Below are 22050 nucleotides of genomic sequence, written 5' to 3'. Positions count from 1 at the left end.
AGAATTTGCATATCAAGAGGAATTTAGCATATTTATGGGAAAGGCAGGTATGTGATTAGTTACTACTTGCGAAATGCGTAAGAGGTGGGCGGGGGGTTTCAAAGTCATATTATGCCCGTGCATTATGCAGGATTAGCAGCATCAAAGGGAGGGGATAGGGGTAGCATTAATAAAGGGAAGGAATGTTAATAATGGACTTTGCCTGCTCGCTCTCGTTTGCTGTCTCCTTGGTCCCACTACCTCTCCAGTTTGTGCCGCACCGCGCGGACCAGAACTCCGACGACTGCCCAAACGCGCGCGATTCCATCTTCCAGGGCGAGGACTTTGACGACTTCATTCCTCCCGTCCCACCGCCTCCTTACTACCCGCCGGCGTACGGCCACACAGCACTGCCCGAGTCACTCCGGTATTGTCGAGATGTCGTTTTGAGCCAGTAAAAGTGGAAAAGGGGAATTTTAAGTGACGTGCGAGGAGAAAAGTACAGGTTGGTGACCGTTTGAGGCTTGATAGGCCGAGCAGCAGGTCGATTGACTTGGAGCATCGCCTCTCGTTATGAATGACATTCCCTGCCCCCTGCCATCCGCAGTGTTTAAATTAATTCACATTGAATCTTGACTTAAAGCTTTCGTGACTGCAGGAATTCATATTCTTGGCTCTTTCGGTAAAGTCGAAAGACCCAAGGATATACCTTACCTTGCTTTTGCGCTTCGATGATTTTTTTTTATTTCACTGGTTTGTCATGTTCACATTCGCGCAACGTTCGCATGGCTTCTTTTCCCGCATGACTTTTTTGGGGAAGATTCTGTGCTGAATATTAAGAGTGAATGTTGCCCCCCCCCCATATTATCTCACGCTCGTCTCCGTTGAAATCGAGCGTCGTTGTCTCAGTGGGTTCTCACCTCGTTCCGAATTCAAAGGGACGCTTCGCACGATGTTAAAGATGCGTCGATTAGGCTACGTAACAAATCGGTGACTTACGCCTATGCTACATGGATCAATGTACGAGTGAGCAGCTGTTATTTACAGTTTACTTTATTCTTCACGTACTAATCGAGTGAACAACAAACAATACAAGTGACGCGGTTAAACTCGGAGAAAAAAAATAACAACCTATTCTTGAATCGAATCACGACCCCCAAATCGTGACAGTTCATTGAATCTTTGCTGGGGTGTGAACCGTTGTCATCACCGGCCAAGATCAATCCGCTGCTGAACGAACGCCCGCCCAAAAACCATCGCCACGCTTCACCGTTCTGCAAGGCAACAATACGCCTAATTCTAGATTTGAAGCTTTCGTTACTGCAAGGATTCATGTTCTAAGGTTTTTTCGGTAAAGTCACGTAGGTAAAAAATTTTAATTAATAAAAGTAAAATAAAAATAAAATAAAAATCACGACGTTTCGGAGGCAACACAAGCCTCCGTCTTCAGGTGGAACTGTCACAGCACGACAGCTGTATCAAGTGAGAGAAATTCCAAGAAAACAGTCGTGCTGTGACGGTTCCACCTGAAGACGGAGGCTTGTGTTGCCTCCGAAACATCGTGATTTTTATTTTATTTTTATTTTACTTTTATTAATTTTAATTTTTTACCTACGTGACTTTACCGAACAAAAACCTAAGAAAAACAAGACGCCTGGCACCCGCACACGCAACGCACGAGTTGATTTCGTCACCCCGTCTCCTTGGTGGAAGTCCTCTATGGGGCTCGTCCTCTCTGTCTTATTATTAGTTTCAAGCATTGGCCACAGTCGCTCCTGGCCACGTGCTTGTCCCGAGCCCTCTCACCTTTCCTAACGGCGTAATTTGACGTTCAATTTGTCTCTCGCTAAAATTCCTAGCAAGCGCATTTTCATCCTTCCTTGCACACTCTTCAGCTTTTATTCCAGGTTTGCTTCCCCCATTTGTTTGCGTTTTGCGTTTCACATATCGCGACTGATATAAGGCACATCAGTATATTTATTTTCACGAAATTCAGTTCACCCCCAAATTCATATCTATAAATACGCATGGAAACACATGTATGTAAAACTTTACATATTCATAAATATGCACGGAGCCAAAACGACATCATTTGTTTTGGCAGCACGTTGTTGCCCTGTGCATATTTATTCACGCGGCACTTATTTGCAATATTAATAAAAACCAAAACATTTGGGGGCATATATTACTCTGGGTTTGTTACGCGCATTTCCCTCTCTTTGATGTCTGTTTTGGGTTCTTGGATTAAAAAATTGACAAAAAAACAACAACAAAATATTAAAACCGAAACCAAAAGACGGCAAGGCCTGATGCTAATCCCCGTGCGGGCTTGCTGACCCGTCCCACCATCCCTCTCGTGGGGGATCGTGAACCTCCTCTTATAGACGCCATACAACAATACAAGAAATCTACGGCGCAGAGAATCAGCGTTTGCTGCCTATGGTGGAACACGAAACAGTGTCTTCCCTTGTGTGCACGTGGGTCTGTGTGCGTGCCCCCCCCCCCCGTATCCACGCGTACCGTATTTATTTTATGTCACGGTCCAATTCAGTTGACGTTGTGCAGTGTTCTCACTATTTAATTCATTATTGTTTAGAGCAACATCGTTTTGTCTCGCAGCCCATTGGAAATGTTCTGCTGTTCACGTTGTGTTCACTGCTAAGACAACATTTGATGAAGCAATGGGTCAAATGCAGTGGCTGGCTGGAATAGACTGATTATCTAAAGTGCTTCATTTGACCAAAGCTCCCCGGGTTTAGCAAGAATAAGAAAGAACAGTCAAAAGTAATATTGACTTCACAGTATTCTCTCTGTGTTTTAGGAGATGGTAGAATACATGTTTTATTCCCAACGATGAATACACGTCTGTTACCTTTCTTAGCGGCACTTTAGATAATTTCCGATTTAGAAAAAAAATACATTCCACGTGGAGTTAAAACGATGTTTTTCAAATAATGACGCGTTTGAGAGTGAGATGTAAATTAGAAGGGTGGCCAACATATTGTGTTAGCATCTTAGCCATAAGTAAATTCGCATTAATGTGAACGTTACAATAATCACACTTTTTTTGCTTATCGCAGCTGACGGGATTGAAAACTGTTTAAATGGTTTTTGTTATAACATCTTTCAACAACTCTTGCAGCTTCCGATAGATTTTGGATGTTGCCGGTTTCGTTGTTTCCCAACATCGATCTTAATAAATGTGATGTGCATGCCAAGAGAGACATGATTGTATTAACACCGTGTCACTAAGAATTGTTTATGAGGTTGACTATTAACATTGCGTTGCGTACTCTGACACGACCTCACTATTAATACCTCATCCACCGCTGTGCAATCAGGCAACGCACATTCGCTCACATTTTGACATGAAAAACAAGAACATTTTAAGAAGCACAGATGTAATCCCATTGTCGTGCATAAACCAACATCGAATAAACATCGATGTGTGCTCTGCTGATCCACTCAATATACACACATTTTACCTACATTTCTTTATTTTTAACGAAATATGCGGTAAATGTGTGGCGGTACAAATGAATTGGCGAGTGCTCTGCTCGACACAATCATGATTGCGTCAAGTATGTGACTAATATCTGACCGAGTATAATACGAGATTATCGTTCTATAAACAAAAGCACAATTATCAAACATACGAATAATCCTCGTCAAACAGCATCCGGCTGAAGACATTGGATTTTCTTTATCATCAGACTAGCTGTACTACCCGGCTTCGCCCGGGACTTGTATCTACCACGGCCGGCCGCCTTTGTCTCCCCAGTGGCGATGTTAATACGCTACAGTAGTTAAGTTACTCGTTTGAGGCAGAGTCGACCTAGGGGAGGTTCAAATAATCGTCACCGGTGGTGGCCGTGAGCGGGAATCGAACTGGGTTTGCCGGGTTGGTAGCGCAGCGTAGCGTTAAGCACTACACCCACCGCTCCTCACACACCACACACGCACAGACACACACACAGACACACACACAGACACACGCAGACACACACAGACAGAAACACACACACAGACAGCACGCTAACCACTACACTACCGCTCCCCACACACCACACACGCACACACACAGACACACACACAGACACACACACAGACACACACACACAGGCAGCACGCTAAGCACTACACTACCGTTCCCCCTACACAACACACGCGCGCGCGTCCATAGGTACACATACACGCGCTTGCTGCAGACACACACGACTTTCAGGGTGCGCACGGCAGTAAACGACTGAAATAATAAAGCGGCAATGCTGTGTAAGGAACGCCTTAGACCCGCATTATACATTTGTGTAATGCGAGCGTAAACACACAAACACACACAAACACATACACAATACACACACACATACATGCAGACACACAGACAGACACATAACACACATACATACACACACATACAAACACAGAAACACATGCACACACATACATAGACACACACATACATACACACGAACACATCCAGACGTACATACATACATACAGGCACGCAGACATACACATAAACACATACAAAAAAACCCACATACATACACACACACATACATACACACAAACACATGCACACACATACATACACACATGCATACAGACACACAGACATACACATAAACACATACACACATACACATGACCCGGCTTCGCCCGGGACTTGGATCCACCACGGCGGCAAAACCGACATACATACACACACAGACATACACACAAACACATACACACACATACATACACACATGCATACAGACACACAGACATACACATAAACACATACACATGACCCGGCTTCGCCCGGGACTTGGATCCACCACGGCGGCAAAACCGACATACATACACACACAGACATACACACAAACACATACACACACATACAAACACACATGCATACAGACACACAGACATACACATAAACACATACACATGACCCGGCTTCGCCCGGGACTTGGATCTACCACGCCCAGCCGCCTTTGTCTCCCAAGTGCCGATGTTAATACGCCACACCAGTTACTCGTTTGAGGCTGAGTGGACCTAGGGGAGGTACAAATAATCGTCACCGGTGGTGGCCGTGAGCGGGAATGGAACTGGGTTCGCCGGGTTGGTAGCGCAGCGTAGCGTTAAGCACTACACCCACCGCTCCTCACACACCACACACGCACAGACACACACACAGACACACGCAGACACACACAGACAGACACAGACAGACACACACACACACAGACAGCACGCTAAGCACTACACTACAGCTCCCCACACACCACACACGCACACACACAGACACACACACAGACACACGCAGACACACACAGACAGACACAGACAGACACACACACACAGACACAGACAGCACGCTAAGCACTACACTACCGTTCCCCCTACACAACACACGCGCGCGCGTCCATAGGTACACATACACGCGCTTGCTGCAGACACACACGACTTTCAGGGTGCGTAAGGCAGTAAACGACTGAAATAATAAAGCGGCAATGCTGTGCGAGGAACGCCTTAGACCAGCAACACATTTGTGTAATGCGAGCGTAAACACACAAACACATACAAACACATACACACACATACATACACACACATACACACAAACACATACACACAGACATACACATACACACAAACACACACATACATGCACACAAACACATACACAATACACACACACATACATGCAGACACAGACAGACACATAACACACATACATACACACACATACACACACATACATAGACACACACATACATAGACACACACATACATACACACAAACACATGATGCCCCGCCGCCTTTGTCTCCCCAGTGACGATGTTCACACACGACAGCAGTTACGCTTTTGAGGCTGAGTGGACCTAGGGGAGGGCCAGGTCCGTTTCAAATAATCGTCAGCGGTGGTGGGCGTGAGTTGGAATCGAACTGGGGTCGCTCAAGCAGCTTAATGACTGTTTGTACAAAGAACATATAAAGAATCGATTATAATAACCAGGCAAGAGTCCACATTATAGACTGCCAGTACACGCACTCAGCTTCATAAGCAGGCTAGAGTGTACATGATAGAGTGGCAGTACGCTCACCGAGCTTAATAAGCAGGCTACAGTGTACATGATAGACTGGCAGTACGCTCACCCAGCTTAATGAGTATTTGTACAGTGAACATTAAAGTAATCGATTGTTGGCGCGTTGGGTTTAAAAGTAATATTAATAGCACACATTGTGGTGGGGGTGTAGTGAAGAGTAGGAAAAACTTTGATGAATTTACCTCAGAGTGGCGTGGTGGGTGTCGAGGCCTAGTAGCGTGCAAAGCCTGCGGCCTCGCCTAAAATTGTCGGCTTGGAAGAGGCAGGGTACGGGTGGCGTTCCTTCCCCCCCCACCTAGCGCTCCAACAATACTGTGTAATGGCTATTATTTAATTAAATACGGAGCTTATGAAAGCGGCGAAGGCGTGGCTAGCCGTTGGCAGGGGCAACCGCCGTCCAATGAAACTGCAGCCCTTGGCGAAGGCGTGGCTAGCCGTTGCCAGGTCCAATGAAAGCGGCGAAGGCGTGGCTAGCCGTTGCCAGGGGCAACCGCCGTCCAATGAAAGTGCGTATGGGCCAAAGTCCACACACACACACACAGACAGACAGACATGAACGATTTTATATATATAGATGCGCAGAGGGCTGTCATTGACCTTCAGGGAACCTTGAGTCATTAATTAGTTGAATTGTCAGACATGCAACGCAGACTTCCAATGCCTTCTTAGTTTTTAAAGTGTGCTCTGTCACCTCGACTCGTGTCCTTGCACCCCTTCCAACGTTGCCATGTCGCAGTATCACATCGCACCATACACTACACCATAGACTACACCATAGACTACACTATCGACTACACCACAGACTACACACAGACTACACTATACCCTACACAGTGCCAGTACACAAACCGATCGATGCTGCTGCCTGACTGTACGTTGCTCTTCTTGCATGGATTTCCTTGATTGATAAATTGATTCACATCAAGTGCAGCATTATCAGTGATGACAAACTGCTCTTCCCCGCCCCCCCTCCCCCATCAAATCTCACTCTTCGATCAAACAGAATTCAATATCAGTTGATCAGCTTTCATTTGCATTGTTTCTATATCCTTAAACGAGAAGCTTCTCACAGTTTAATCTTTCTTGACTTGACTAGCGCCGATGTGAAACTGCCCCCCTCATTACTCGTGCCACTACTTTGTGATATCGTTTGATCAGTGTGAGATTGGCTTTTTGCTTTCATGCGTCCTGTGTCAGTGTTCAATCGGAGCACTGCCCATACGAAATAAACAAACTCTCATACAGTGGAGGTTCAGGGGCTCAAAGCGCTGAGATCTCGAGTTTGAATCTGGGTAGCAACCTGTTATTCAGAAGGTTTCTCAAACGTAGCAATTCGTGGTCTTATCTAAAACCACAATGACTGCAGACTGCACAAAAACAAATTTGTGATTTCAACTAATTTGGATGAATTCCAGCTCTGAGAATTTGATGTGACATGTTGCCGAGAGCACAATTTGGAATTCAAATTGACTACTTTATTAAAGTTTAAAATGTAAAATAATCGCTAGGGTGAACTTTTCATTGGGTGATGCTTATCATTACTGGCAAGCCCGTGGTCGAAATTTCAAATCCTACAGTGAGGGACAGTCTCTGCATTGAACAATTTTATACCCTACTGAAAACAGCATAAGTCACTGCCCTATATGTACTTCTCGGATCCTAATGTTATATCATGATTATTAATCCATAAGCTCTTAACCTAATGTTGCAGCACCCAGACATAAAAAACCTCAATATAGCAATGAATTAAATTGCCCATTAGATATGCTGTGTGGTTTAAATTAAAGACGGGGGGGGGGGGGTTGTCACGTCCACAGTTCTGAGGGTCACCTCGCTGTTTAGCGGAGGACTTGAGCCAGGGCTGCCGCCTCGTGCCCCTGGAGATGGACGCGGTGTTTGATGCCGGTAGGAGGACTGAGGAACGCAGCGGATGGAGGGGGGGGGGGGCAGGACCGGGGCGTCAATGGGTTGCTTGCCCGGTCTGTGTACAGGGTCGGCAGGTTGGCCCTCACGCACTACTCCATCGGCCACGTGTACGGAGCTCGCCTGGGCAGTCCGGACCCATGTTTTGCGGGCGATCTCCCACCGCCGTACGAGGCCGTGGTGAGCCAGCCATCTCTTCAACAGGCAAGCGGAGCTCCCACTTACGCCAACTCTCACCGCAAGCCGCTGTTGTTTTGTTGTGTGGGACCCACATATTCAATAAAGTTCAAGTTCATTTATTAGGTATAGCCCGGTGAGCCATTCGGCTCTTGAATCGGGTGCAACCGCAACAAACAAAAAACAAAAACATGAACAAAAAACATCTTAAAGTGAATATGTGACTAAGTGCAAACAGAAAATCCAAGAAAAGACAGCAAAATATTGCAGAAAAAAACACCGTACACCAACGCTGTGTGCAAAAATCTCAGTGGAATGCAAGTCAAACAACAACAACAACCACAAGACAACTTAGATTAAGGCCATCAGTCTAACTCTGTACTACAACAAACAAACATGGCTAAATTGGTGTCTGTATGGAGACAATTGTATGTGTTTTGAACTTCTTTCGCGCCGTACGTAGCCAACCATGCTCATCGGAGGTGTGGGGGGAAGGACAACTAACTGAACACAAATAGAAGTTCAAAAGAAATGAGTTTTTCAATCTAGATTTAAAAGTGCACGGCTCCAGTCGCTTCCAAATATCAGAAGGAGGAGCAGTCCAGACGGCCGCAGGAGCACATCTGAAAGCGTGCGATGTGGTGACCGTCTTTGTTCGACGTCGAGCCAAAAGCCACTGCCAGGATGACCGGAGTTTGTGTGATGGTTTTGCTGCATGACATCCCACGTTTAACTCCACGTTTCCTCGGGAACTTATTGGAGCAATTCGGTTCATTGGGCATTGTACCAAGCAATGCTCAGTTACCCAAGAAGCTCTCAGCAGCACGTGGAGTGAAACGTCGGACATCGTGCCAAACAACACGGAGTGCAATCCTAGAACACTTTGTGGAACTATCCAGCGCAACCATGGACATGTACGAAATATTATGTTCACTTGCTGTTTTGTATGTCATTCATTATCATCATGAAAGGGAACATTTAGCCTTTGGCCCGTAATTATTGTAATGGTTATCATACTTTACCCAGGAAAGCTTCAGCTAATTTCAGGGTTATCTTTGAAGAAGATTCTGCTTGCGAACTTTACACAATCATTTAGACATGTTTTTAACAGATTTATCAGCGATTTGAAATCCAGCACTATCCGTTACAGGGCATCTCGTAGCACTGCCCATTAGCGTCTCACACAGGCCATAGTCTTTACACGATCCACCAACACTGCCTCCAATACAGGAATGTTCCTCGATGTGTGGCATAGTAATTAATTTTTTATTTCAATTATTTTCAGCTTGACTGCAGTTGCTTAATGTTGAATTTTGGGTTTTATTTTTTCCCGTGTAACATTAAACAGACGTCAAGTTTTGAAGATCAGATGACGGACGCTTCTTATAGTAACAGCAACTACAACAGGACAAATGAAGGTAATTGTGTTTTCACATTAGACTGTCTTTTGTTTTCCTTGCGGGAACTGTGCATGCTTACGTCAAATGTTGGTTATTTATTCCAAAGCAGTCCTCTTAATTAATTGAAAAGCAAATCGAGGTTGATGGCAGTCTGTAGATATTTCAGATTTAAACAATCAAGCACTTGGAAATGCCCCCATTGATGTAGAGCCTTCGGCAGCTTCAAACAAAATCATACAACTGAAGACATATGCACGAAAATCACATCTGCTCTAAAATGGACATCGAAAGACCCTTTGGCAACATTTCTAGAAAAGTAAGCCTAGGATGGCACGATTCGGACTATAATCTTCTATAGTGTCTGATTAATGGTGCGGCTGAACACTCTTGTTGGCTTTGATTTTCGATTTAAAGCTTTCGTGACTGCAGGGATTCATCTTCTTGGTTCTTTCGGTAAAGTCACGTAGAAATAAAATAAAAAAATAAAAAATAAAACGTAATAAAATAATTCTCGCGACGTTTCGGCCACAACGCAAGCAGCCGTCTTCAGGTGGAGAACAGGTCGGTCAAGTAGACAGAGTCTTGACAGACCTGTTCTCCACCTGAAGACGGCTGCTTGCGTTGTGGCCGAAACGTCGTGATAATTATTTTATTATGTTTTATTTTTATTATTTTATTTCTACGTGACTTTACCGAGAGAACCAAGAAGACTCTCGTTGGCATTGGGTGCACAGATTGTTGAATGGTTATAATCCGAAGAAGCCCTTCCATCAGAAAACCTTAAAATATATTTCATTGATCTGATCATTTTCACTCTGTCTCTTCTTTTGATGCTCTTGTGGGCATGCATTTATGAAGTTTTTGTTGGTGGCACACATTTAGCATTTTTGGTAGACATTGAACACGTGCAATTATTTGTCCAAGTCACGCAGTGTTAATTACGAATGAAAGTAAGCAGGAAAAAACCGATGAGATTCACTTGCCACTGGTATCATTTACAGACGGCAATGGTATGCTGATATTATCTGCAGATAAAGCTGCAGCTGCAGCAAGAACATTATATACACACAAAACACGAAATCAATAAACTACAATAATTATGTAAGATTAAAATAATTCTCTCCATTATTAAATGTAAACTGGCTCATGCTCCTCTAAGTTGTCCATAAAAAGTCCACTTTCCGATGGCGAAGGCTGGAGTCTCTATAAAACTACCTCTGCCGCAAAGAAGGAACTCCTGAGTAACTTTCGAAAAGGACAATTGTCCGAGATGCTCATCAGTCTCACCAAGTTAGAGGCTAGCCATGTCGTTGTGTTACGGATGTCATCTGATGTAATACACCTCGCGAAGACCCTTTCATAAGAGCCCCTTGAGCTCTCATCCAGAAATAAAGAAAATATCAGTTTCCGCACTTAATTCGGAATGTCTGACCAGTTTGGGAAAAGTAGGCCAAAGACCCTATATTGGGGTTCTCTAGAGCTCCCTCTAGTGGAGGCTCTACCACCAGCAGTGACGTGAGTGTGTGACGACAGGGCTGCACCGTTACCTTCACTCATAACGAGGGCTTTGCGAAGAAGGCTTGCTCTAGTTATAGTTTGTGGTCTACTTATTTTGCGGTGGCGAGATGTTTACTGACTCGCCTGGTATGCAGGAGGTCACGGGTTCGACCCGACCTTGACGCCTGCTGTATAATTGGAGTTTACATACATCTCTCCCCGTGGTCGCGTGGATTTTACTCCGGGTCTTTCGGTGTTTTCCCCTTCACATTTAGAATCAACGTGCGTTCAGAGTATTTGTCTGAGATAAATTCCCACGTGATCAGCCACTTCGTTGAGCCATCATATGTGGCCGGGTCGCTTCTGTAAAAGAAGCTAATAGCTCAGTTGGGCCTTACCTGGTAAATAAATAATTATATAATTTTGCATGGTTTTAAAATCGAGTGCAACCTTAATCTTTCGCGTGCGCACGCCTCCACGGCCAGAGAGCCTGAGTCCGGGAGGGGCGTCGGAGGAGCTGGGAGGCATGCCGGACGAGGACTGCGGCACGGAGGCGTCGTGCTCCATGGCGGCGCACGGCTCCCCGCCCTCGGGCCAGGAGCTCTCCCCGCCGTGCAGCCCCGCCGGCGCGCGGTCCTCCGCGGCGGCAACTCCTTCACGCGGCGGCAGTAGCAGCAGCAGCAGCCTCGCGCCGGCACCCCCGGGGGACGCTAGCGGCACCCCGCGCACCCCACGCACCCCGCGCAGCCCGCGCAGCCCGCGCAGTCCCGCGCGCCGGACTTCTCGGGGTGACGACGACGGCGACGACACCGCCGGCGGCTCCAGTGACACGACGCCGAGCACGGACGACGCGCGGTCAGGCGAGCCGTCCTCGGCCTACAGCACCGCACGCACCGGCACGGCGCCGAGCAGCCCCGGCAGCCCGGACGAGCGCAGCCTGCCGCTCGACGAGCCGCCCTCGGCGCGGGCCGGCCGGGCCGTCGTGGTGAGAGACGCGCGGAGCTTCCTCCCCGGACGCTGCCGGCGCGTCGGCGGCGTCGGCGGGCTGCCCCGGCCGCGGAGGCTCGCGTCCAGAGTTCTGAGGGTCACCTCGCTGTCGGCGGAGGACGTCGGCCAGGGCTGCTGCATCGTGCCCCTGGAGATGGACGCGGCGTTCTATGCCGGTGGGAGGACCGAGGAACGCAGCGGAGGAGGGGGTGGCAGGACCGGGGCGTCAATGGGTTGCTTGCCGGGCAAGCTCAGCTTTTCGCGGCTGAGCAGGTCGACGAGTGACCCTTGCTCCCAGTCGTCGGCAACCCTCGGTAAGCCGCGGCTCGTCGGGAGGTGAATTCTGCGGTGGCGGCAAAGTGAGCCAGGTTTGGTCGTGGTGACTTAGTGGTTTGGACGTTTGTGTTCGTTGTGTTCCATCATTTCCTCTGCAGTGTTTATGTTAAATGCGGTGAGCCACCTTGGTGACCTTGGTTGGATATCGGTTATAAATGATGTGGCGGCCAAGTCATACAATTAGGAATGTAAAGTCTGCGTGTTCCTTCCCACTTGCATTTAGCAAATACTAATAATATATTACACTGTTATGCATTTAGCTCATTTAATGCATCAGTGTAAAATAATAAAATGGGAAAACATCATGAAAGTTATTACCGAAACTCATGGTTTTCAAATGGTATACTTCCTATGTTTGTCTTATATTGTTGAAAACATTCATATCAACCTTTGTGTTATAAATAAACGTAACCTGGGCTGTGTGTGTGCGTGCCTTCTGTAGTTGCCGAGGATGAATCGGAAGGCACGAGTGTGGATTTGAGTGATCTCTCAGGAGGTGGGCTGGTTTTATTATCAAGCTGAAAACAAAGTAGCTAAACACGGACATGAGTATAACCTAATTTGTGTCATCTGCGAGAAAGGGTTGCCCAGTACAGCGATTTAAATCTTCAGAATAACCCTAACCCAATTGATATTGAATGTTCACAGCATGTCAAGTTAGTAGCGCATATCCTCCATTAAATGTATCCCAGTGCGAGGGTTCCCATGCAGATCAAAGCACCCACAATTTCTCATCCATCTGGACTACCAATTAAACTCCAATTTAAATGGCCAGGTGGTGCTGCGACTGAGCATTTAACCTCAATCTGACGCCAGTTGCAGGGGTTAGCTCAGCCGGTCATCTACCTGGAGTTCATCATACATGCTGTGGCAATTTATGCTAAGTCAACACTGCATTTGAACGATTCTCCTACAGATGCTTGTTCTGTGGAGAGACTGGCCCTCGCCAAACGAATCTGAAGTTTCTACATTCATATGGAACCGCGAGTGAAAATAAATGCCGTCCAATTGGTCGATTGTGCCAGGCTCCCACTTTTTGTCATTGAAGTCTCGAACAAGGCTCTCTCTGCACTCTGCATCTCCCCCCCCTCCCCACCCAACCCAGGGATGAAATCTCTTCGTATAACCGAGGGCAGCCGACAGTCCAGCGCGCAGGGGAGCCGCGACCACCTACCCCTGCGGCAGCAGCAGCGGCAGCAGCAGCAGCAGCAGCAAGCAATCAGCAGCTTCCCCCCCGGCCCCCTCGAGCAGCGAGGGCCAGTCGTGCGGCGCCCAAAGAGGCCGCCGCCGCACTCCCGCGGCGACGCCGGTGGCCGCGTGGCCGAGGGGGCCCAGCCGCGGCCGCGCTCGCTCGTCGACTTCAAGGCGTACCGCGACACCAAGCTGCTGGTGGCGCGCTTCCTGGAGCACTCGGACGCGGCCGACAACCTCTCGCCGGAGGTGCAGCACGTCGTGGACAACATCCGGTCCGTGATCGCGCTCGACGAGGGCAACATGGAAGAGGCCATCGCGAGCGCCAACGTCATCGACCAGGTGCGCAACTGCGCAAAACTGTTGAACTGTTTTTGTCATGCTATTTTTTATTTTGCCACGGAAGGCCCAGCTGAGCTATGTAGCTCTTTTTCAGAAGCGACCTGGCCACAAATGAGAGGTCAATAGGGACATTTATAGCGGCCAAATGGGTCTAGACGCACGTCGATTCTAAATGTGGAGGAAAAAACCAGAGGACCCGGAGAAAAATCCACGCGACCGCAAACTCAAAATATACAGCAGCAGGCGTCAGGGTCGACATGGAACCCAAAATGGCTCAGCACACCGCGCTACAACCTGGGCCACCCGAGTTCGCATTCCCACTCGCGACCAATAACGGCGACAAATACCTGAATCGGTCCTGGGCCTCCCCTACTTCAATGCGGGGGAGACAAAGGTGGTCGGGCGTGACGTTAGCCATCCCACCCCCTCGTACACTCTGCTGGCCTTCAACAGTCTGATATGGCTACATGTGCGGTGGGCGGGTGTTAATCTCTGTTACGTGTGTCCGTCTGCACTCCGAGGTTCGTATAACAGCACTTGCTCCAACAGTCTTCACGGCTGCATGATGGAGGAGGAGGGGGGAGGTTTTGTTGCGTGATGAATGTTATTATTTCATTCTAGATTTGAAGCTTTCGTGACTGCAAGGAATCATACTCTTAGGTTTTTTTTTCGGTAAAGTCACGTAGGTAAAAAATTTAAATTTAATTAAAATTAACAAAAGCACGCTTGTGTGCTGTGACGGTTCCACCTGAAGACGGAAGCTTGTGTTGCCTCCGAAACGTCGTGATTTTTAATTTAAATTTTATTAATTTAAATTAATTTTTTATTTTTTACCTACGTGACTTTACCGGAAAAAAAACCTAAGAGTATTATTATTTCCCTCTGTTTGTTTGTTTGTGTTCAGGCTATAGCCGGCTGCCAATCAGACCGGCCACAGCCTCGGCAGCCGAGCCGGCGGGCTCGCCGGCAAAGCTTGAACTTGAGCCGCTGCGGAGAGACGAGCTCATCGGCCCCGTCAGCCCAGAGACGCCTCCCTCACCACGGCGAGCACGAACGGCCTCACAGTCACATCGGGATCTGTCGAGAGACCGTCCTTTAACCTCGGACGCTGGCGCGCGCAATTTTCACGCGCGTGCGGTTCCCCCGTGGCGACGATCGCCGTCGTCGCCGTCCTCTTCGTCACCACTTGCGTTCGCGCAGAGTGTTGGCCACGCGGCAGTTTGGCCTTTTAGCGTTAAAAGGCCGCGTCTGACCACCGAGCGAGCGAGTGTGCGGGAAGACTTCTGCCGCGCGTCCGACCGCGGAAGCAGCGCACGGTGGCCGCCTATGCCTGGTGCTGCGACGGCGACATTTTCACGTCAACGCAAATTACAACCGGCGACGCTCCCGATTGATCGTTTTATCCCCCCCCCCCACCCCCCCAGCCAGACCCTGGACACCAAGGTAAATGTTCATAATCAACGTTTTTGGGTTTAGATCGCGTTATTTATAAATGTGTCGTAACCCTCCACCGCCCGACACGGCCAATCAGTAAAAAAGTGTCACGTTGACAAAAGACAAATAGTTCACTGCTTTAGCCCACCGGTGTGTTGAAGCGTGAAACCACAACATTTACAATTTTTGAGTACGAAGTTTCGCTGGTAATTGCATCCAGCATCATTGGGCAATTCGCCAGAATGGTGAGGCTCTGCAATCTAAACCCAAAAACGTTGATTATGAATAATATTGGTCGCGAAAGCCTACGTGTTAAAAAGGTAAATGTGTTAATTGCTTGGAGGCCACCTGGCTGCTTGATTATTGTTATTGTAATCTTTATTTAAAGGTGGGTATAAACAATGCAAATTGGACTGAAGATATCAATGGTTTTAATTGATGTAAAAGTTGTATTATTGTTATTGTGTTGAGGCGTGAAATTCTATTCAAGCTATGGTTGCACACGAAAGATGAAGCGCTTCACTAATTGTCTACCATGATATGGCTTCACGCGAATGCAGCGAGCATTTCTCAATCGCGTATTTAATTCGGTACCAGCACTACAGTTTGACATTAGTACTTTTCATTAATATTCGCTGTACATCTTGACACTGGTTCAGTCGATACGATTTGAGTTTTTTTTTTACAATTCTAAAGCTATCCAAAAACAAATTCTCAATCCTCTCGAGGACTCGTCACTGCTGCTCCAGCAGGCACCATGATTACACTTGTAATGCACTTGCGAGCCACATATATTCCTTTAATGCCGTTAATGAATTAAAGCCCCATCGGATTTTGTGTGTGTGCAGGTTTGTTCGGCCTGAAGGCAGAACCAACGCACCAGGCCAACGGTTCCCTGTGTGGCTGTATCTATTTTTCCCTTTGGGACAGAACCGATGAAATAACTTCATTTTCTTTCAGCCGCCAGGTACCATGCCTTTTGAAATGTGAAAATGAATTAGCGAGTGAGAAAAAACGCAATTAATAGACACTCGGGGTAGGATAAATTTTATACAACGTTAAGAAATGTTTGCTAACTATTTCACAGGATTTGTTTCTTTGCAGGAACTGACAGAAGCTTGTCAAACTATAATGCCGTAATCATACCCCCCACAGGGTAGGTTGTCACGCGTTTTTAATGCACGTTTATCTCGTATTTTCCCTTGTAACAGCCGAGAACTCAGTTGAGTTTATTTATTTTTTCTTTCTAGGAATTCACAAGATTTCTGCGCAATCAGAAAGTGCATCATTTTTTATTTCATAGTTTTAAGAACACCGTCTGCCTCTCGTGTGTGAGCACAAAGGCAGTGTTTTGGCCATTTGTGGGCCTCAGTGGGCAAAATTGTCAACAAAATGTGTTGTTAATCTGTAACAAAAAACTCATAAAAGCAGTTTTCACCAAGATATGGTCGACTGGAATGGCAGAATGTTTAAATGTGACGGTCTTATGTAATGGGACCAACAACAAATGAGGTTACACTTTGTATTGGTCAGCCTTAAAATTAAATTATATTTATAATGCTGTGTGCTTACTATACATATATAAGGTATTGCACCCCACAAAGCAATTATGTGCAACATATCTTTTAAACTGATGGCGCAGTGTTTCACATACGGCGCTACGAACGCGATGACCTGAGTTTGATTCCCAACCATTGCTAAGATCATCAGTAGTGAGCGATATCAACGAGTCCTGGATATATCTCTCTCATCATGGAAACGAACGCGACTATCCAGCTTTCATGAAGTACCATTGAACAAAACCCCCATGACGTTTAAGGCATGGGGATGCATTCGTCCAGCAGTGGATTAACACAGAGCTGTAAGTAAGACTGACTTGTGGTGTTCATTATTTTGTCAAATCAAGTTCACCCTACTAAATATCAATTCCTGTTCACGGTGAAATGTGCTGAACGGAACTGAGCCCAAATTGTTTTAAGACGCCTTTTCCCCCCATCTCTCTTAATGACAAAAAAGAATCCAATCTAAGTAAAAACAAAACAAAAATCCAAGTGTACACCGGTGCTTTACATTGCAAATTGCATTCTTGGCTTATTTCCCTTGGCATTTTAAACCTATTGCTTACCGCATTTTCGTCGAGGAAATGCAACAAGCCTCTGAAGGCCATTTAAAACTCTCTCTCTCTCTTTCATCGCACGTGTCCTGTTGCTTCATCATTACACCTGCAGTTTGGCGCATCTGTGTTTAATGTTAATTAATGCCAGTAAATATCAACTGTTGAACCAATTAGCGGACAAATACAGCATAATGCGGAACGTATGAGCCTGCCGACACTAGGCCACATTGTAAACAAGATGGCCCCCATAGCCTTTGTCAGTCCTAGGATGGCAATTGCATAAATTGAATTGCCTGAGTATACTAACGAGTTTAGTTTATTATGTTTTATTTTTATTATTTTATTATTTCCCTTCTACGTGACTTTACCGAAAGAACCAAGAAGAGTTTAGTGAGCTCTAATTTCTAGTTTAGGGCCTACCACCTAAATGGCTTCTCATAAACAAAATCATTTAAGAATAACGCTTCTCAAACAGTGCACGTTCGGGAATTATTTGGCATTTGTGATGCGAATCAACAATCTCAAACTGGATCCCTTTTGTCAGCTGATATGCTAACGTATTTATGGATGCTGAACTTCTTTCGCACCGTACGTACCCAACCGTACTCATCTGAGGGCAAGAACAATAAACGAGACAAAAAAAGCAGTTTTTAAGAAATTCGTTTTAAATGTTCGACTACATGGAAGTGAAACTGTGGTTTATGAACTGTCTGCGAGGCACGGCAAGCTGCTCATCGCTGCGGGGCCGTCACCTCCTGCAGTGGCGTCGCGTTCGCAGAAGCCCTCTTCTTCTGCTTGACCAAGCGACTCGGTGATTTTAGTGGACGACTTCGGGTCGAGGTCGCACCTGAATTCGCTGTCGAAGGCTTTAAAAGATCAAAAGAAACGCAGATCCCCTATCCGTCGATATTCGTACGTACGATCCAAGTTGAAGATAGTTTCCAGTTGAGCTGCAAACGAGGATGGAGTCAAATTTCGATGTAAAGCTTTCGTGACTGCAGGGATTCATCTTTGTTGGTTCTTTCGGTAAAGTCACGTAGAAGGGAAATAATAAAAATAAAACAATAAAATAATTCTCACGACGTTTCGGCCACAATGCTGTCTATCCGACAGACCTGTTCTTCACCTGAGGACGGCTGCTTGCGTTATGGCCGAAACGTCGTGAGAATTATTTTATTTTGTTTTATTATTTTATTATTTCCCTTCTACGTGACTTTACCGAAAGAACCAAGAAGAGGATGGAGTCATCGGTGGAGCCGCGCGGCTCTCTGCTGTCCACCGCTGCGGAGTCTCAGTGGCCGTGTAGTTACACCCCAGTAGCTTGGCCGTCTTTAAGAGTGGCAGCGTGGGGTGGTGGTGGGGGGGTAAGAATACAAAAAGAAATGGGGCAAGCGGGTGGGGGGTGGGGCACGACACGGTCAATGTTAAACACAGATTCAAACTAATAAAGGTTTTTTTGGGGGTTAGATCGCGTAAGTATAAATGTGTAGTAACCATCCACCACCCAAGACATCCAGTAAGGGTTGTCACGCAAACAACGCGGCAATGAGTTACTGTTGTGGATTTACTCTCCAACACACCGGTGGGCTGAAGTGGTCACTAATCGGCGCGTTCTGTTTACGTAACAAACCTTACTACTGGCTCTGTCGGGTGGTGGAGGGTTACGACACATTTATATTCACGCGATTTAACCCGAAAACCTTTGTTGTGAATAATATTGGTCGCGAAAGCCTACGCGTTAGACAATTTCAACAAATATTCAGCAGAATGTGTGCCTCTACGTTCTGCGTTTGTCTATTCTGCTTGCTTTATTGAACTCCTAAACGATCACAATTTTAGGGAGGGGGGGGGGTCTCAGCACCCCCCGCCCCCCCCCCCTCCACACAACTGGGCTGTGGTTATTACCCCATTGAGTAGAGAAACTGGTTGTAAATTCAGTGTCACTTCTTTAATTTCAATGTTTTGTACCCACGTTCCAATTCAACAAGTGCATCGTGTAGCATTTGGCATTAAACATGGCGACGTAATTAGAAAATATGATAGGTAATTTGGGAGAACAAATTAAAAACATGCCTGAAATACACAACACATCTCCAGAGTCCTGTGGCCCTTCATTGATTCTCGACAATATTCAGCTATCCTGAGAGTTTTAACTCTAGAGAAGATTAACTCTTCTACTATTCACATTTAGATGTCTCATATCATGTAATTAAGGCACCATTATTTCCACAGGACGTGTACACAGCAGCCAGTGGAGGTGACCTAAATCCGTACCCAATGTCCACATGAAGTGGTTGGATGGAATAGTCTTAGGTTTTCTTTGGTAAATTCACGTAGGTAAAAAAAATTTAAATGTGACGGTTCCACCTGAAGACGGAAGCTTGTGTTGCCTCCGAAACGTCGTGATTTTTATTATACTTTTATTAATTTGAATTTTTTTTACCTACGTGACTTTACCGAAAAAACCTAAGAATATGAATCCTTGCGGTCACGAAAGCTTCAAATCTAGAATTGGTTGGATGGAAGTTTACAGAAAAGTCTGGATATACTAAAACCCGCAATTGGAAGACCACTTGCATATAGAAGGCTCCGCTTCAGCGCTAAGCAACACGGGAAGCGCGTCGTACGATCACTGTGTGTACGTACGTTGAGCTTGTTTCGATCCCGTACGTAGCCAACCGTGCACTCATCGGAGGTGCTGGGGCAGGACAACAAACTAGACACGACGAAAAGCACTTGTAAAGAAATTCGTTTTCAATCTACATTTAAAAGAAGGGGTGGGGGGGGAAACAAGCCCACAGAAGCACATCCGAGAGCACGCGGTGCGGTAACCATCTTTGTTCGGTGGCTCGGCAAAAGCCGCCGCTGCTGCTGCTTCTATGATGGCTTGGGAATAACCATTGTGTGCTCAGAGAGAGCACTGCCACGACTCGCCTTGCATCGCGAATGTGGGTGAACGTTTGCGAGACGTGGCTTTCTGTGATTGGTGATTGCAGTGGGGTTACATTGCACTGTCACGCGTTCCATCTCGGTTGTGCTTCGTGCGTGCCTGGCGCTCGTGCATCAGCAATGCTGCCCGGGTCATAATGGGAATGCTTTTGAGCGTAACATTTCCGCAACACTGAGACTCTGCATTGACAAATAGGCCGCACTATTGCAAGCCATGCCTGCCACTCCTGCTAGTTGTGAGCTGTGGATGTGTTTCATTGCTGCTGTTTCCCAGCCGGAGACTCATTTGTCTCATTTTGGAAACAGCCTTCGAGGCTTTGGCGCTTTTAATGAAAGCTATATTTCTGGACACATTTTTGGCCCCATTTGCTTTCTGATTATAGATCTCCTTTGTTAATATGCTCATGCTCCTCATGAATGGAATCCCTCTTCCATATCATTTTCACCTAGTGATTTGTCAAAATGTAGGAATTTAGTTTGAAATGTGATACTTGTGGTTTCTGCTAAAGTACATAACCTGGCTGTACAGGTGAAGAGATGGAAATTTATCGCTTTGTTATGGACCTATTATTTTACAAAGTAGCTCATATGGAGCACCTAAAAATGTTACTCTGGTTTTCTCTATGAAATAAAAACAATTTATAGGTGCTGCTGAAGGTAAATGAATAATGAAACCTCTCTTTAACAGGGGATAAATTTAACCAAGTCAATCATTTTTTTACAACGATATCCATCGCTTCGATATCTTTATGAGAAGCGATCGTAAAAAAAACACACATTTGCCGCAATTACGCGACACTAAACGAGCGTCAACAAAACGCTGCAGTGCTTGCTACAAACAAAAACATGTTTACGGTTGAAAGGTCACGGGGAGCCACGACGATGTCACGGCAAAGATGGATGTTTCACTCCCAGCAATGGGATTTTGTGCCCGAGCTCTGGTTGCAATGGTCCTACACCACCGCACGCGTAACACACCGTCAATGCGGGAGCGAGCGATTCTGCAGGATTCTAGATTTGAAGCTTTCGTGACTGCAAGGATTCATACTCTTAGTTTTTTCGGTAATGTCACGTAGGTAAAAAAAGTGAAATTAAAATTAATAAAAATTAAATAATAATAAATAAATAATCGCGACGTTTCGGAGGCAACACAAGTGTCCGTCATCAGGTGGGTGCTCTCTTTTAGCCCCGCCCCCCCACCTCCCGATACGTTCCATTCATTGGCTACCACATTCTGATAAGCTCCCCCCCCTCTCCTCCCCCTTAACTTGTATTTAAGAACTTGCATCTTGGAATCCCTGCCTGACTTGATAAATCAAATCTGGCTGTGACGGTCCCACCTGATGACGGACACTTGTGTTGCCTCCGAAACGTCGTGATTTTTTATTTTTTATTAATTTATTTGTATTAATTTTAATTTCATATTTTTGCCTACGTGACTTTACCTAAAAAACTAAGAGTATGATTCTGCAGGAGGTGCTAATTCATCGACGGGCACCGTCGTGCTTTTGAGCGCATCGCAGTGAACCGCGCGCGCTAGCGCTCGTCGGTGTTTTGCGATCGCTCATCGAGACGAGACGAATAGGACCGGCGGGAGCCGTGCGAAAGGCGATAACGGTGCCA

The 22050-nt window shown here is 46.3% G+C and overlaps 1 protein-coding gene across 2 annotated transcripts in view; it reads left to right on the top strand.

The window, feature by feature from the left end:
- The window catches only part of LOC133343853 (protein ENTREP2-like), a 32248-nt gene extending 13771 nt beyond the window's left edge, over positions 1-18477 (top strand). For both annotated transcript variants that reach the window (XM_061553770.1, XM_061553771.1), the window contains 7 exons: positions 249-406; positions 8067-8178; positions 9524-9593; positions 11558-12373; positions 12838-12891; positions 13501-13928; positions 14833-18477. In XM_061553770.1, the coding sequence (XP_061409754.1) occupies positions 249-406; positions 8067-8178; positions 9524-9593; positions 11558-12373; positions 12838-12891; positions 13501-13928; positions 14833-15027 (1833 nt within the window). In that variant the 3' untranslated portion in view covers positions 15028-18477. The remainder of the gene's footprint in view (positions 1-248; positions 407-8066; positions 8179-9523; positions 9594-11557; positions 12374-12837; positions 12892-13500; positions 13929-14832) is intronic.
- Positions 18478-22050: the final 3573 nt, after the last annotated feature.

This window comes from Lethenteron reissneri, chromosome 18 (genome assembly GCF_015708825.2).
Source record: "Lethenteron reissneri isolate LAM-NWPU_2019-01 chromosome 18, ASM1570882v1, whole genome shotgun sequence".
Lineage (NCBI taxonomy): Eukaryota > Metazoa > Chordata > Hyperoartia > Petromyzontiformes > Petromyzontidae > Lethenteron > Lethenteron reissneri.
The sequence above is the reverse complement of the archived record's forward strand: the minus strand, read 5'-3'. Positions and strand labels throughout refer to the sequence as shown.